Consider the following 17,741-nt stretch of genomic DNA (forward strand, 5'->3'; position numbering starts at 1 on the left):
TTGGGTTTACAATCAAAATAGGTACATTTTACAATAAAACATACATTTTCATAAAGCCAAATAACATCATAAATACAATTACAGTTAATAGACAATAATTTCAAATAAAATTAAAATCATTAGTTAAAATGACTACATCTCTGATTTCCCTTTAACCTTCAATGCAAAGGATCTGATGTCTGTAATCAATATGATTTCGGTTGGAAGTGTGTTCCACAGATGGCAGGCCTTTATGGAAAAAGCTGACTGACTGAATGTAGATCTGTGATATAATATCTTGCAAGATATTATATATTATATATGTATATTATATATACAATTAAAGAGTTAACAGTCCACTGAATTTTTACAACACAATCTTAACATTCAGTCCTATTTGAAAATCAAGTCTCTGAGCTCTCTAGTTTTTCTCTTGCTGGTGCAGTTTTAACCTTGTTGGGCAGCTTTTTTTGTCTACTGCCATCAGTAAAAATGATTTATTTGCTAGACATAAGCTCAGATACACACAATATAATAAATGAAATCCACCTTGGTGTCAGCTGTTTGATGCATTTCTTACTGAAAGCATTTTTCAGGTGCCTTCATCTTCTGCTGGAGCAATCGATCACATCCGTGCACCACCTGCACCATGCTGGGAAGTCTGGCTTTTGATTAAAGTCGCTCATTGGATTTACACTTCTGTGTTAATATTGCCATGGTTGTCACGGTACTGGGTCACAGACCCAGTGCTTTGTGTTTATTGGTGAACTGATAGTTCTGATTATTATTATGATTTTCTGCTTAGCTTACATCTTTAGTCCTTGGATTGTGGTTTCTGTTTTGTATCATCTCTGTGCTTCAGCTTCCTATGTTTCCGCGTCTTAGTGTCAAGTCTGCATCTTGGTGCTTTGTCTCAGTTTCCTGTTTTACTTTGGTAGTCTTTGTCCCATGTTTATAATTTCAGTTCTGCTCCTCGTGTCTCGTCATGAGTGCATTATCCCAGCTGTTTCCCTCCTGTCTCCCATTCACTGATTACGCCAGTATGTATTTAAGCCCTGTGTTTTTCCCTGCCTGTTGTTGCGTCCTCTGCGTTAGTTGTGTGTTCCTCAGTTGTCATGTTTTGTCAGGTTATGTCATGCCACGTAATGAACTCCCAGTTTAGATCATCCTTCCTAGTTTGAATTTTGGTTTTGTTTCTAGTGCCTATGTATTGTGTTTCTAGGTTTGTTTTCTGCCAGTGAATAAAAACTGCCACCTTTAAGTTAAATATTTCGTCTCTGAGTCCTGCACCTGAGTCCAACCATGGCCTACCACACAGCTCACCATGACAATAGGTATGTTTTAACCGCAAATGCTCTGAAAACCTACAAGGTAATCTATGCAGTAACCTCACGTGCACTTCCATGGGAATGCAACTCCACATTGCATTGATGCAGCCCTCAGCTTCCCCACTTGCATTTACAGTTTTTTAATTTTACTTTTCTCAGTGAGAGATTAATAATTCTTGCCTGATTATAAAGATTAACAGATGTCAGCAAATTCCTGGAAGGAGATTTTGTTTGTACAAATAACACATTCTGGAGTAAACCTGACAGAAAGGCAGACATGAAATGTAAAACTGAGATCAGCGGTGAAACATGACATGCTATTGGGATGCAAACTATAATGTGATATTTAGAATCCCCATATCATTTCCTAAATGCTTCCAATACAAACAAAGGGAGTAGAATTTTAAGAACTGCTTTAAAGATAAGGCATTTTTTTTGAAAGAAGTCTTACAAAGATACTGGTGGCTGATGAATTTTCCCTAAGCTTTCTTGTACATGCACCTGTCGCTGAGATTTGAATTAATTTGAAAATCTCGCCTTGTTCTCCAGTTATCGCATTCACAAAATTAGGTGTCCACACGGCGCGCCCGCCCTGCAAGGTAAAAAATCTCCCATCAGTGTTTTAAGGCTGTGGGGTAAAAACCTATTTAACATTTTAATCACTTTGAACTTCATATCAATCTTTTGGCCTTGAAGGAGAGGTCAGAGGTCAATTGTGACATATTTTAGATTTAGATTTATACTTTTATACTTTAGTTTTAAAACTTTTACTAATTTTCAATAGGGCTGTTCGATATAACGATATATATCAGATGACGATATAAAAACGTCTATCGTTTCATTTTACGCTATCGTTTGTTTCGCGGTGTCACAAAATAAACTGTTTACGGCAATATTTTCTCATCGTTTTGATGGTCACTGTAGTGGTTATATTAATTTATTAAAGTTCTCTCTTTCTCTTATATTTAATATAACTACACTACAGACGGACAAGCGGCTGTTTTTATGCGTTGTCGTTAGCAACAACAACGGTAAAACCATCGCATGTCCGCTTGTTTATTTTCCACATAAACCTTTCACAATAAAGCTCAAGATCCTGTTGACTTTTCAAAATAAACAGAATCAGTATGCAGAGCATTTACAGATGAGAAGCAAAAAGGAGGTGTGGTGCTAAAAAATAAACCTTAGACTCAAACGTTAGAACAGGCTTTCCCCCGCAGCACGCTGTGTAATAAATACTCACAAAGGAAACAGCAGCCGATACAACATATGTCTAAAAATGTGTAGTTTCATGCATCGGTTAAAACACTCAACTCCATGTACACGACGCCCAGCTGGAAACAGTTCAGCAACCTGAGATTCACAGAATTTACAGAAAATGTTAAATTTTTGTGATTTATATCGTTATCGGCTGATAGATGGTTTATATTGGGATATGAGATTTTGGTCATATCGCACAGCCCTAATTTTCAAGCAATAAATTATTACGTTGGCCTTTAAGACCTCAATGGATGTAAATCTAATTTTAATGGATTGTTAACATGACTCCACACCCCTGCAAAGTCTTTATCAGAATTCATCCAAAACTTTTTGAGCTACTATGTTTACAGACAGAATGCGCATAACAAAGAGAGTCGACACAGTAGGGGAAGAAGTCCCAGCATTCTTTTTCTTTTGTTGCTGGCAACGCATATAAAATACAAAGACTCCACGTTTATGGACACCACAGCAGTGTGTATCTCAATATGCATTATGAAATTATTTTGGGATACCTAAGACAAGTAGAAGTGTAAAGAAGTTCTGGACATCAGTATAATACTGTACATTTTAAATTAATGCAGGTGTTGAATATGCACATTGTACACAAAACAGTAAAAAAGCACATTAAAAACAGTTGACTGTTACACACCTCATTTCTTCTTTAAATCCACACCATCTTTGACTGTCAGTGCCTCTACCTTTCATGCTAACTAACATGCAGCACTCGTACTCCTGGGTTGTATTCGTGACACAGATCAACGTACACTGATCAAATGTTATCTTTTTTAAATAAAGAATAAAATATTTTAAATAGAATATACTAAATATATTAGGAAATGTGTTGTTTTAATGAAGTGCAACAGTGCAGTTTCTACACTACGTGGATTTTCATGTGTGTTTTAAAACTGTACTGATGTCTGTAACTTTTACCACAAAATTCGCAGTCAAATGGTTTTTCTCCAGTGTGGACTCTCATGTGTATCTTTAGATTTCCCTCCCGGTTGAACGTGTTACCACAAACGCTGCAAACAAACCGTTTCTCTCCTGAGTGAACTGACATGTGCCTCCTCAGATTACATCGATATCTGAACGGTTTACCACAGTGATCACAGACAAATGGTTTCTCCTCTGTGTGAATTCTCATGTGTCTCTTAAGATCAGTCTTGTGGTAAAACCTCTGTCCACAGTCTTCACAACTAAAGGGCTTCTCCCCTGTGTGTACTCTTATGTGTAGTTTAAGGTTTGCCTTATGGTTAAATCTTTGTCCACATTCATCACAGCCAAATGGTTTCTCCCCCGTGTGGACTCTCATGTGTCTGGTAAGATTTGTCTTTCGGCTAAACCTTTGTCCACAATCATCACACCCGAATGGTTTTTCATCTGCGTGAACTTTTGTGTGCATCTTCAGATTTCCTTGATATCTAAATCTTTTACCACACTCAGTACAACCAAATGGTCTCTCTCCCGTGTGGACTCTCATGTGTATTCTAAGCTCTTTCTTTTGGTTAAATCGTTTACCACAATCGTCACATCCAAATCGTTTCACCTGAGAATCAACACTTTGCTCCACTCTACAAATTTTCTTATTATCCAAACAGTTGGAAGACCTTTTTTCTGAATGACATGTCACGTGTTTCTGAAGAGACTGCTTGCAGACAAACTGTTCTCCACTCTCAGAGCAGCTTAGAAACTTTTTTGCAGCGTTACATCTCACATCATTTTTTACACCTGACTCAGTTAATGTGCTGTCATTCAGCCAGCTGTTGCTTTCATCAGCTTCAGGTCCACAATCTGACAAAGGTTCCTGCCAATCATCGTCCTCACTGACTTCAGTCTTTTCAAACTCTGAGGCCTCTCCATCAGTACTTGATTGTAAAGGAGTATCTGGATGGGGGTGTCTGACTGGATCTGGTGAAGAATAGTTTCCTATTTTTATCTGTTCAGCTGAGCTGCTAGCTGGAGGCTCGGTCTCTCTGCTGTTTTCAGTTTGGCTTTGATGAAGCGTTGAGAACTGAGGTTTCTCATCATCATCTTCACTCTTCACATGAACAGCAGTGAATGGGAACCCAGATATATAGTCCTCCAGCCCACTGAGCTGTTCTCCCTCTTGACTTTTCCAGAATTCCTCCTGTTCCTCCTTTATGTGAAGAAACTCTGAGTCATGATGGTCCAGACTGAGACTGCATTCATGGAGAACCTCTTCTTTTATCACCAAAAGCTGCTGGACATCTGCTGGAAACACTGAAACACACACACTTATAATGAACAATGGCAGCTAGCTCAATGTTAAACAGTTTTTTTTCATTAGTCCCATATCTCTAAAGTTAGAAACATCCTGTTTTAGAGTGATGCTGAAAACCTAGTTCATGTATGTATTGTGACTGTAATTTATTATTATCAGGATGTCCTAAAAACTGCATGAAAAGTCTGCATTTGATCCACAATGCTGCAGTGAGAGTACTGACATGGACTAGAAAGAGAGAGCTTATTTCTCCTATACTGGCTTCTCTTTATTGGCTCCCTGTTAAATTCAGAATCAAATTTAAAATCCTGCTTCTCACATACAAGGTCTTAAATAATCAGGCCCATCTTACCTTAATGACCTCATATACCGTATCATCCCAATAGAGCTCTTTGCTCTCAGACGGCAGCAGTGTTGCCAACTTAGCGATTTTGTCGCTATATTTAGCGAGTTTTCAGACCCCCTTAGCGACTTTTTTTTCTAAAAAGCGACTAGCGACAAATCTGGCGACTTTTTCTGGTATTATTGGAGACTTATTTATGACGACTTTTTGACGTGAAAACGCGTATCACTCTCACTCTCAACAAACAGCAGTGCTGCCTTGGGCACCTCACCCGTGCCAAAGTGCTCACAGGCAGAGGATAGTCCTCCCCAGCTGCTATCAGAGCAGGAGACGTTCACACCTGTGCGTCCGAACAGCAAATGAATCGCGCATGAGCGAAGCCGCTGCTCCCGCACTGACTGTAACGCAGTCAGTTCTTCTTTTACTGTTATGCTGTTTTGTGGATCACAAGGTTAAAAACTACTTATAAACACACACTCTCACACACAAAGTAACTCCACCAGAGTGCCAATTTCAGGTCACTTTTGCCGGTCCAGGCCCGGATAAAGGAGCAGGGTTGGAATTGTGACATTAAAAAAACAATAATTGCTAAAAGAAATTTAATTTGTAGTTCTAAATAAATTCTAACTGCATTTAGGACGTTTGTTACTCACTTTATGTCTCTTCTACGATGTTATTTCTCTCTCCAACAGCGTAGGTTACAATGACATTAGCATGACCAATTATGCAAATTAGGCGATGACGTCATTTGGCGACTTCTAGCGACTTTTAGGACAGCCGATAGCGATTTTCCTTACTGAGGAGTTGGCAACGCTGGACGGCAGGTTTACTTGTAGATCCCAGGGTTTTTAAAAGCAGAATGAGAAGCAGAGCCTTCAGCTTTCAGGCCCCTCTTCTGTCAAACCAGCTCCCAGTTTTAATAATAAACTACAAGAGATCAAAACTTGCTGCAGCGCTTTCTTAGCTGCCTCCATCAGCTCTCTCCTCCTTTTGAAAGCAGCATTTCTCATGTAGCTGGTTAAATATTAGGGGGGAAGCTAGCGCAGATTGCCACAGCATAATATGACAGTAATGTCTGATATGTGCACACGTGACAAGCTGCGCACTGTTTGGATTCACATATGGAGACTTTCATTCACAGAAAATCCGCTGGCTTCACAGTTCGGTGTAAATTTTTTGATCAAAACACTCACCCGCAGCCATTAGACAGCTTCAACTCTACCTCTGGATATGCCGCCAGTACCGGAAATACGCCACGTCCTTCCCCTGTGCAATAATTCAACAACTTCCGGTCTCTGTTTTGTCAAAATAAAAGTCATAGATACACGCACTGCTGGATCATGAGCGGCAAAACTGTCTTTATTGAGATCAAAATAAAATTCAATGGAATTTTTTCTTTAGAGAAACATTCACGTTAATTTATCTGGATTTTAACAATCAATAGAGCAGTGGGTATTAGCCTAACTTTATATTGTGGTTTCTTACATCACAAACTGTCCCAGAATTGAATCCACAGCGATGTTTATGCAAAACGTTAGACAGTCTGAAATGTCCTGGTCTAAAAATGTATTATATTGATATTTGTGCAGTTTCAGAATGTATGAGTGAGAGAGACTAGAAGTGTCTGTCTGAACAAATCATAGGATTTTATCAGTGGATTTTAATGCAATTGTAATGCTAGACGCCAAGAATTAATTCTAGACGGTGCTCCACATCTGTCTGGTAAAAACTTGTGGTCTGAAAATTTGAAGCAGCTACTTTTGACTGCTCTCTTATTGCCAAAGTGGGTAGCTCCACATGTTTGATTTGGGACATCTTTTACACCAGATGCCTTATCTGACTGGTAAAGAAAAACATGAACACATTTCACCAGCCTTGGCATCGTTACACCTGTGCAGTTTAGAGTTCACTATAAAATTCCTTAGTTCACTTGTAAATGTTTGCATCGGTCATACACAAGTATCAGTATCTATCAGACTGGGGTATAAAGACGTAACTCTGAAACTCTGGCACAATCTCCCCTTCCAGGTCAGACTGCCTGCTTCAATAACAGCTTACAAACCTCAACTGAAGACTCACCATTTCTCTTTAGCATGTCCTCCTAATGCTATGTAAATCGGTCTTTTAAATTGTTTTACCGATTGTTGTGCTGCACTTCGGTTGATGTCTGTTGTGATATGAGTGATATAAATAAACTTGGCTTGACTTTAAATTTTAGATTGATTAACAAATCAAAAACAAAAACCTTGTCACTATTGTACATAATAAAAATGGTAACACCTAACAAATAACCAACACAAAAACCACTGTTTAATGTAACATCACCATTAAATTTCACTGTTCATACCTCATGGTGCTGTTATAATCCAGGTTTAAACATTATTTACAGCACAGTAAAAGAACATGAATTAAAAAAAGCCAAAGTAGTTATCTCTGTGCAAATTAGTGATGATTAATTCAAGTAAAATATCTCATAAACGTACTAAATAAAAGTCAAAGTGGAATATACTCTATATACATATTTTTAATGTACCAAAAACTAGAGCATAATGTCAATAACCCAGCAGCTCAGTTTTCTCACAATTCAGATTATTGCCTGTAAAGTGACAAACGTAACCTTGATCTTCACAATCAGAATCAGAATACTTTAATAATCCCTAAGGAAATTATGCTATCTTGAGACGCTTTATATTGTAAGGTAAAGCCCAAAGACCATTATGTGTAAATTTGAACATTTCTATAGGAGGACTAATGAGTAATGAAAAGTTCACAGGTCCTTTGGCTGAATGAGCTAAATATACTATTGGAAATGAGTAGAAATCAATCAATAAAAAGAATATTCTACCACAAATACACAATATGCTTATCATAAAGAAGTTTTGTACTCATACTGAATTTTACACAATTTTTACACCAGGTGTCCTGCATGACGCAACCCTCTTTGGGATTTGCGTCTCCTCCCAGGCTTGACTCAGACTTTTCAGGTGTTAGGCAAATCTTTAATCACTACACAATAGTGCCACTGTACTTTTTGGACTGTGCAGTATCATGTAGTATGTTTATATACTACACAAAAATATCATTTTAACAGTTTTAAAAATACCAGAGGCTATCTTTCCATTCTTCAGTGGTTTAAAGTAGTTGCAATGTGACGTCATCTGAATTTTCCATCATGTTACAAAATACATGTGAAGGCTGATAACTGGTGTTAAGATTTCCGGTCCTTGTTCATTTGGAAATCTGGGTTTTGGTGATCTTGTGTGATAAAGCAAATAAGTAAGTTAAGAAATGAGCAAATGAAAACTATTCTAAGCAGTGAACATTCAGCTGAGACTCTGAAATTATTGACACCAGCAATTATATTAATGATGCCTGTATTAGTGTTAAAGTTTGTCACGTCTGACTGACAGACTGCTATCACTTACCAGAATGATGAAGACAATATATATTATGAAAAGGATCTCTTATAGTGGTAACCGTGTGTTTGATATGTGGCACAAGTCTGACTGAACTCTCAAGGACAGTTTGTTGCTGCGTAAAGACGAGAATTGGACCAGTAGATCAGTAAAATTAATGAGTAAGAAAAGCACAGTTATGTCAAGGAAAAACAATCAAACAAACACATTTTTGAATTTTGGCAACAAAATGACAAACATTTTCCACCTTTGAAAATTGGAAGTTGTGGCTAGCTAGGGCTGCTCAATTAATCGAATTTTAATCACGATTACGATCTGGGCTTTCAACGATCATTAAAAATAACTGAGCCGATTATTAGCCCCTCCCTCGTGCTTTACTCGCGCTGCTCCGTGTGGCAAATCGAGCGCACCTCTCTGCATTTCGAACACGTGTCACAACAATTAAGAGCAGCGGTCCCCAACCTTTTTTGCGCCACGGACCGGTTTATGCCCGACAATATTTTCATGGACCGGTGTTGTGCCAAAAAGTGATTGTCTGCCAAAAACTGATTTCCGGTATTTGCCAAAAACTGATTGCTCGTATTTAAACTGCTAAAAGTAACTTGTTGGGCTATAACATGTGAAACACGTGTCAAATGCATCCCTCATGGATGACATAAAGTCATCTTGAGCCACAAGCAACATTCGTGTAACAAGGTAGAAGCCACAATCAGTTTTTGGCAGTGACTTTTATATAACCTTTACTTATGCAGTTACAAAAATCTCATTAACATTAAAAATGTCTTCTGTAAGAGTAAGTTGGCCAAGAGGACAGCAGAAATGGCAGCAAATATTACAATAGTTCTGTAAAAATATTTTAAGTGGGGATAAAGGACCAGATTGGTTATAATGTAAGTACAATAACACAGAGTTATAAAGATACTTGAAAAACAGATAATTTTTTAATTCTATATATAACCCCTTCGTAAACCCTGTTCACCGAAGTCTATTTACCAACATACGTAAAGATATTACATGTAAGAAAAATAAACAGAAACATTGGAAATCAGTTTTTGGCAGGCAATCACTTGGCACAACACTCGGCCTTTAAGGTGTCGCGGATAAATACAACAAAATAAAACTAGTACCGGTACCGAAAAAAAGAAGATTTATTCATAACACACGTGAAAAGACCAAGGAAAACCGAGTAAACGATAAAAACGATAACAAAATAACGCTGAAAACCGATAAAAACCCTGAAAACTATACATTTCACACCTGAGCCTCAACTCTCGCGGCCCGGTACCAAACGACTCACGGACCGGTACCGGTCCGAGGCCTGGGGGTTGGGGACCACTGATTAAGAGGACCCGAGGGAAGCTCGGAAAGCTAAGCAGAAGTTATTTGGAGAGGAGAGTGACTGCCGTTGGTTGAAAAGAGAGGTAAAAAAAAAAACTTCAGTGGTGTGGAAACATTATGGGTTCGCGGAGTCAGACGTGGATCAAGTAGACATAGTGTGTAAACTTTGCTACAGTGTCGTAGCTGCACCACAGAGCAACGCTGCAAAGTTCACTAAACATAGATGTTTACATTTTTCATTTATTTTTTATATTGCAAACATTTGCACTGTTATCAGTATTTGCACACTATTTTATATTATTTTTTGACAATCTTTAAAGTCATTATTCAATACATTGTTATTGTTAAATAAATATCGTCAAATAATCGAGATCTCAATTTCAGTGAAAATAATCGTGATTATCATTTTTGCCATAATCGAGCAGCCCTATGGCTAGCTTTGTCAAAAATAAAAACAGCACTGATAAGAACACTGTTTTGCACATCATTGTGTTTGCAGAGATAATTTTGATGGGCATCGCTACTCCCAGTCACGGGAAAAAATCCCGTTGAGACTCTCAATACTTATTTATTCCTTGTGGAGTTTGGTGTGTATCTTTAGATTACACTGGTGTCTAAATCTTTTGCCACAAAATCCACAGTTATAAGGTTTCTCCCCTGTGTGAACTCTAATGTGCGTCTCAAGATGAATCTTTTGATTAAATCTTTTGCCACAGAAATCGCAACCAAATGGTTTCTCTCCTGTGTGGACTCTCATGTGTATCTTTAGATTCCCCTCTTGGTTAAATATGTTACCACAAACACCACAAACAAACTGTTTTTCTCCTTTGTGGAGTGCCATGTGTGTCTTCAGATTACACTGGTAACTAAACGTTTTACCACAATCGCCACAGGTATACGGTTTCTCTTCTGTGTGAACTCTCATGTGTCTCCTAAGTTCGATCTTTTGGTTAAATCTTTGCCCACAATTGTCGCAACTAAACGGTTTCTCTCCTGTGTGCACTCTTATGTGCATGTTAAGATTTCTTCGATAGTTAAATCTTTGTCCACAAATGTCACAGCTAAATGGTTTCTCCCCCGTGTGGACTCTTATGTGTCTGGTAAGGTTTGTCTTTAGGCTAAATCTTTTACCGCATTTATCACAAGCATACGGTTTCTCTCCAGCATGGAGCCTCATGTGTACATTCAGACTTCCTTGATATCTAAATCTTTTACCACAATCTGCACAACAGAATGGTCTTTCTCCCGTGTGGACTCTCATGTGTACTCTAAGATCTTTCATTTGGTTAAATCGTTTACCACAATCATCACATCCAAATCGCTTCATCTGAGAATCGACACTTTGCTCCACTCTAGAACTTCTCTCATTCACCAAACAACTGGAAGACCTTTTTGCATTATTTACACCTGACTCAGGTGTTCTGTCGTCATTCAATTGGCTGTCGCTGTCGTCAGTTTCAGGTCCACAATCTGACAAAGGTTCCTGCCAGCCATCCTCACTGACTTCAGTCTCAGAAGATTCCGGTGCTTCGCCATCAGTATTTGTTTGTATATTGTTATTTGTACTTCGGTCCATTTTCCTCTGTTCAGAGGAGTTGCTCGCTTGAGTCTCAGTCTCTATCTTGTTTTTATTTTGGTTTTGATGAACCTTTAATGACTGAGGCTTCTCTTCTTCATCTTCACTCTTCACATGAACAACAGTAAATGGAAACCTCTTGATATCCTCCTCCAGCCCATTACAGTGAACTCGCTCTTGATTTTTCCACAGCTCTGAGTCAGGATGGTTCACACTGGGGCTCCATTCACATTCATGGGAAACCTCTTCTTTTATCACCAGTAGCTGCTGGACATCTACAGGGAAGACTGAAACACACACACTCATAATTAAGAGCAAAAACTCTATAATCACATAACTTATCACTGGTACTAATACTCCATGTTAGTGAGATCTGAGATGACTGTGGATAGACAGTGCTATTAAATATAATCTAAATTAATCTTAACTGTGACCACCTAATAGAAAATGACATTGCCATCCAATACCATCCAGCCAGCAGTGCTGCCCCTCAGCCTCTTAGCAGATGAACCTATGTTATAAGTTGGAAAATCATGGGTAGTTTTCAGAAAAGTTGACTTCTCATCTTGACCTTGAAGTTAGTGTAATCTTTCAGTTGATGTGCCGACGTTATGAATTTCAAAAACAATACATCACCTCTATGACGATTTATCACATGCACAAACCTGGGTGTCCACATCGTCCACCTATCAGGTGGGGTGTCGACAATACCCTATCAGGCTTTTACGGCTGAAGGGTACACAAATGCCCGTATATTCTCCCAGTTCAAAAAATCATTTCAATTCTGAGTGTCCGACTGAGTATTCAGTTTTCATTTGTGCCAGAAATACACAACTCAACACTAGCCATGCAGCTCCTCTTCTGATATGTACAGCTATTGGTATCATACACCTTTACAATACTCCAAATTTATTCTCACCCCACCATTTCCTATTGCTGAATATTACACCCACTACTGCTACCTACTACTAACCTATAACATAAAAATCAGCAGGATAGATTTCCTTTTACTGAACTGTTTCAGTTAACAGGGAATACTTATAAATGTATTTTTTTCTCTCTGTCAGGGTGAACCATTTGATTGATTAGCTAACATTTAACCATTACACAAAGAACGATCATCCACTGGCAAACATTTTAGACCAGGAAATACAAAATCAATCATTTGAAGTGGTCCTTTTCTCCATATTTTTAAATGCAGGTAACATTCACTGAGTATTTTCATTCCTCTGGGACAAGCTAATGATGGACGTTGACTTCTTTGCACAGCTGGATTTCTTGTTTTTAATACTTCAACTTTCTGCATTTTATGAAGTTTTTTGTGTACAATTTTTCTGTAATCTGTATGCTAATGATCCAATATTAGAGGAATTGCATATGCCATCACAATTGTAAAAATGTTGTGACACTGCATAAAATGTAAATAAAACAGATTTGCAAGTCTCATAAATCCACATTTTTTTAAATTCACAATAGAACACAGACAACCTGTCAAATGTCACAGCTAAATGTTTTGCGAGCTTAGATTATTTATCTGGTTAACAGTGGTTTAATGGTTGTACAGCAATAGTGCTAACGAGCATGACCGAGGGGGACCCTGAGCTGATGGACAGGTGCAGGTCAGACTTTGGGAAGACTTGTCTTTGATACTAAAACGAGGTCACACATCAGCTTGTGCTGTTAGTTTTAAAGTATCAGTCTACTAAAATTCTGCAAATCAAATGCTAATGTTTTGAGGATACTTTTAGCTCATAGTCAGCTGTTTGCACAGATAATGTCTCTGTTGTTTGTTGCCTCTGCAATCAAAGACATGTATGCACTTTTATAACTGTGGCTACAGCTCTCTGAGTGTACATGCATGGCTGCAGTTATGCAGGCTGTGTGTGAGAGCAAGCACCTTTAATTTTTTTTTTTTTTAATGGAATAGTAAATTTACTTGAGCCAAATGCCCCTCAGTCAAAGTTGGTTGCTCTTGTTCCTATGCTCTCGTGCCCATGACCCTGTCCCAACTTGCCATCAAATTCAAAATGATCTCATTTCTTTTCTTAAAACGGTTAATTTTTCCAGTTTATAGATGTGGTATGCTTTCTGTGTTCTATTGTTAATTAAATATGGGTTTATGAGATTTGCAAACCACTGCATTCAGTCTTTGTTTACATTTTACACAACTTTGTTTGGAAATGGGGTTGTATCTATCAGACGAGTATCTGCCTTCACTGCTCCCATACGACCATGCTTAATGTCCGTGTGTCGCTTAGCTTCCTCCCTTAGCTCCTTCTCTCCTTCTATTGGAAGGTATCAGTTCATGTAGCTGACTACATGTTAGGGGGACGCTTGTTCAGACTGACGCAAACGTGGCAAGCTGCGCACTGTTTGGAGCCATATGCGGAGATTTTCATTCACAAAAAACCCGGTAATTATTTCAACAAGTTCAAAACACTCACCCGCAGCCATTATACACCTTCTACTCTACCTCTGGATGCTCCTGCCTGATGATGCGCACCCGCACTGGAAACACAACTTGTTCTTCCCCTGTGCAATAATGCACATACTTCCGGTCTATTTTTCATAATAAAAGCCATAGATACATTCTTTACTATCCTTAAACTGTATTAGTGAATCTGTATGGCAAAGACCATCGCCTTCTGTACAATGAGCAGGAAAACACTCTGTCTAAGGGAAACTACCATCACTTTTTGTACCATGAGCTTTCCTGTAGTTGGCTTGTAATTTTCTCGACCAGTTACGTTTAAGTAGGTTTTTGCTGCATATGTAGCAGGTTGAAAAAGCTACATGTTTGTTTTTGCAAGAAAACCAATTACCCCCTTATTTTTTGTTTATTATTGTGACTTATTTTGACATTGTTATGTGTTGCCAGACCATGGTTATATTTCATTATGCCAGTAGATGGTGCTCTTGCACTGCTGTGAAACTACCAGAGAGACTCTAGCTATAGGCTCTGCGCATGCGCAGCTTAGAAATAAATGAGCTCCGGCCTGAGCAAGACGCTAACTTCAGTGTCCTCTCTATTAATCCACAGGTACTGACAAACAAACTTTTATGTTACCGAACTGGTAATAAATGTCATGTAAGTTGAGTAACAACTGTTCGGCTATATTTTGAGATGAGAGTGGTATTTTGTTGTAATGAGTATTAGTGTATCATCGGCATAATGCTATAATGCTACGTAGCACTATAAGTATATGCTATGATAGTGGCAACCTGCGACTTCCGAAAATGTGTTTTAGTGTTTGTTTTAGTTTTAGCCAAGCAGTACTGAGTACATGTATTAAGGGGAAAGGTTTTTGTTGGTGAAACAACGTTTGCAGTCGTCTGCCGCCATGTTGTGTTGCGTTCAGGGGACGCCATGTTCAAAAGTAATAGCGTATATGGCGCGAATGTGGGGAAAGGTTGTGTGAATGTGAGATGGGTTATTTTGGTATGATGTTATGCTTTAACCGCGAGTGTTTTGTTTAAGTTGTGAGTATGTAAAGTCATTTTGAATTAGTTTGTATTTATTTTGCTTTTGAGAGAATGCTTTTTGTAACTTTATTTATGTTTATGAACTCTGTTATTTTATGGGAAGAATGCATGGTCTAGTGTGATTTGTATTGTGTATATGTAGAAATAAATGAGCTCCGGCCTGAGCAAGACGCTAACTTCGGTGTCCTCTCTATTAATCCACAGTTTGCTCATATTTGGCTACGCAGTGCTCTCTAGCCTGTGTGCCGCTTGCTGCCGGTCCAGATTCCCCTAGGTCTGGTGCCGGTAACACATACATAAAAAAAAAAAAGTGTGTGTGAAGCAAAGGAGATGAATTAGGTCAAAATGCAAGCTTGAAATAGATGACTATCCGGTTGTTCAGTGATGACGCGGCGAATCCTACTTCCGGGTCTAAAGTAGTCTGCGTTTAATATGGCTTTTGTGTTGTTAACATATTTAATGCTATGTATTTTCTTCTATTTGATCTCAAAAAGCTCCTAAAACAGTCAGTGATCACTGTTGACCTCCCTCGGCTTTTATTACCACTAATCATTTATTTAAGCTCAGTTTTTAAAACCTTAGGATGTAACTACAGCCCAGCCCATACAGCAGTATATGAATGACTAACCTCGTATTGTGGATGGATTATTTCAGTTGTTCTCCTGGCTGAAGTTTTGTCCTTTTACAGCATCCTGCCATGCGATTACATTTGTTCCTGACCACCGACAACACTCACGTTAACTTTTATCGAGTGGAAAAAAAGTTAGTTTGTTCATATTATGCTAACATAGCTGTGTCGCTAGTGGTCACGTAGCACATCATTATATACCAGCTAGCCAAACTTCAGTAACCCTACAAACGTCACTACTGTTTCGTTTTCTGTCTTCATTTATGTTGGAAGTGATAACAGAGATGTACGTTTTAATTTGTTTCCAAAACCCCGCAGTCAGGACATGCTATATTGTATTTAGATAGAAGCTAGCGAGCTAACTGCACTCCACACTGTATATAAATGCCACTTGTTTTGCACATATTCAACTCTGTATATTTTATATATTTTATATATTTTATTATTATTATTATTATTATTATTATTTTATTTTATTTTTTTACTATTTAATTTGTAAAAATGTGTATACACACACACACACACACACACACACACGTAGGAAAATATTTAGTATACACATCCAGAAATGCATACACTATTATATATTGTACATATATTTATTAGTTTCAGGTTGGCCATTCTTGTATTTTGCTCGTTTGTGTTGTTGTGTTTGCACATCTCTGTTGCTTGTGGGGCTCGCACACAAGAATTTCACTCGCATGTGCTGTGCCAGTGTGCCTGCACATGTGATGTGACAATAAAAAGTGATTTGTGATTTGATTTGATAACTTCCTGCTAACTTCTAACTCCGTTAAATGTCATAAATTCCGTTTTCATGGATGCCTGGATGTTAAACTCAATTGTTACACCTGGTAGAGCAGAACGCTGATCATTTTATTAAAGATGAAGACTTTAGACAGTTTTTCAACTCTCAGTAATGCCACAGTGATCGTTTGATATATGGACCTGCAGCGGAGTTTAGACCCAGACACGGCTAGTGACGTCAAACTGAACAACCGGATTAAATTATCTGTATTTTAAACAATCTGGATATATTATCCATTATCTGAAGATACAGGCTAGACCAAAAGGATTGAAGCTTTGTCTCTGCAGTTTCATGTTTGTACTTAAGCAGAAGTAATAGAGTACCAGACTGATTGTTTACCAAAGCAACACTCTCATGAAGAAGAAGTTTGTTAAAGCAATTTACAGATATTTCTGGGATTAAAAAATAATAACAAATATTCCTGTGAAAAAACTACAGATTTTTTTTACGTTGTGAACATCATCCAGCATGAGGTACAACAGAGCCATTTATTTATGTTTTGTTAAAAAAATGAAGAAAAAAATTCTATTATGAAAACTGTAATAAATATTAAGTTATATTTAATGACTTCCCACCTAAAATGATTTAAACTGAGAAATTATAATGAGCAGATTTCATCAACATGTATTAAAGACATGTTGTCATTTTAATCAAAGATTTAACAAAACACATGTGCAAATGCACACCCACAGAACTAACACTAAAGAAAGATTGCTGACGCAAACAAAAAGAACATACACCATATGTATTCATATAACTCTACCATATGAATAATTAATAAATATTATTTAATCATTCATACCTCATACGAATAATATTAACAGGTGTTAGGTATGAGAAATAAATGAGTAATAGTAATGTGCCATAACTTTTTCCTAATATCCCAGCTGTCGGGTAAGTGTAGTGAGGTATAGAGCGCATTATTTCACTCCAAAATCTGGTGAGTAATATCTGTAAGTATCAACATCTCACAGTGAAATATAAATATTTTAATGGATTTGGAGCACTGACTATTTTTTACACTCGTCACCTCATTTGCCTCTGTCTTAATCTTAAACAGTGAGTTTTTTTTCAGATGGCTATGGACATGATAACCAATCAGAGAAGACCAGGTCTCCCAGGTGATGCACATGCAGTTTGCTGGTGTGCAATTTCCAGGTTGACTCTCAAAACATAATATACAAATATTAACTTTAAAAATACACATTTCAAATTCAGTAAAAAAAATACTCTAAATATTACACAGGACACATTAAAATGGCAACACTGTGGTTTGAAACTAACACATTATTTACTGTTCAGTGTAACATCGCCACTGATCTCATTATTGACACTTCACC

General features: G+C 37.8%; 2 protein-coding genes across 3 annotated transcripts; both read right to left on the bottom strand.

The window, feature by feature from the left end:
- Positions 1-3,101: 3,101 nt before the first annotated feature.
- Positions 3,102-6,427, bottom strand: LOC106674457 (uncharacterized). 2 transcript variants are annotated; one of them, XM_004539965.3, is made up of 2 exons: positions 6,346-6,427; positions 3,102-4,808 (listed from the first exon to the last, which is right to left on the bottom strand). In XM_004539965.3, the coding sequence occupies exons 1-2, from the start codon at positions 6,353-6,355 to the stop codon at positions 3,439-3,441; spliced, it is 1,380 nt and encodes a 459-aa protein (XP_004540022.2). In that variant the 5' UTR covers positions 6,356-6,427; the 3' UTR covers positions 3,102-3,438. The 2 variants fall into 2 exon arrangements, with proteins under 2 accessions (XP_004540022.2, XP_076733486.1); XM_076877371.1 differs by lacking the exon at positions 6,346-6,427 and adding an exon at positions 5,806-5,877.
- Positions 6,428-7,440: 1,013 nt separating this feature from the next.
- Positions 7,441-14,010, bottom strand: LOC105941261 (uncharacterized). Its single transcript, XM_012923281.4, has 2 exons — positions 13,927-14,010; positions 7,441-11,769 (listed from the first exon to the last, which is right to left on the bottom strand). The coding sequence occupies exons 1-2, from the start codon at positions 13,934-13,936 to the stop codon at positions 10,475-10,477; spliced, it is 1,305 nt and encodes a 434-aa protein (XP_012778735.1). The 5' UTR covers positions 13,937-14,010; the 3' UTR covers positions 7,441-10,474.
- Between the last annotated feature and the right edge of the window lie 3,731 nt (positions 14,011-17,741).

Source organism: Maylandia zebra, linkage group LG19 (assembly GCF_041146795.1).
Source record: "Maylandia zebra isolate NMK-2024a linkage group LG19, Mzebra_GT3a, whole genome shotgun sequence".
Classification (NCBI taxonomy): domain Eukaryota; kingdom Metazoa; phylum Chordata; class Actinopteri; order Cichliformes; family Cichlidae; genus Maylandia; species Maylandia zebra.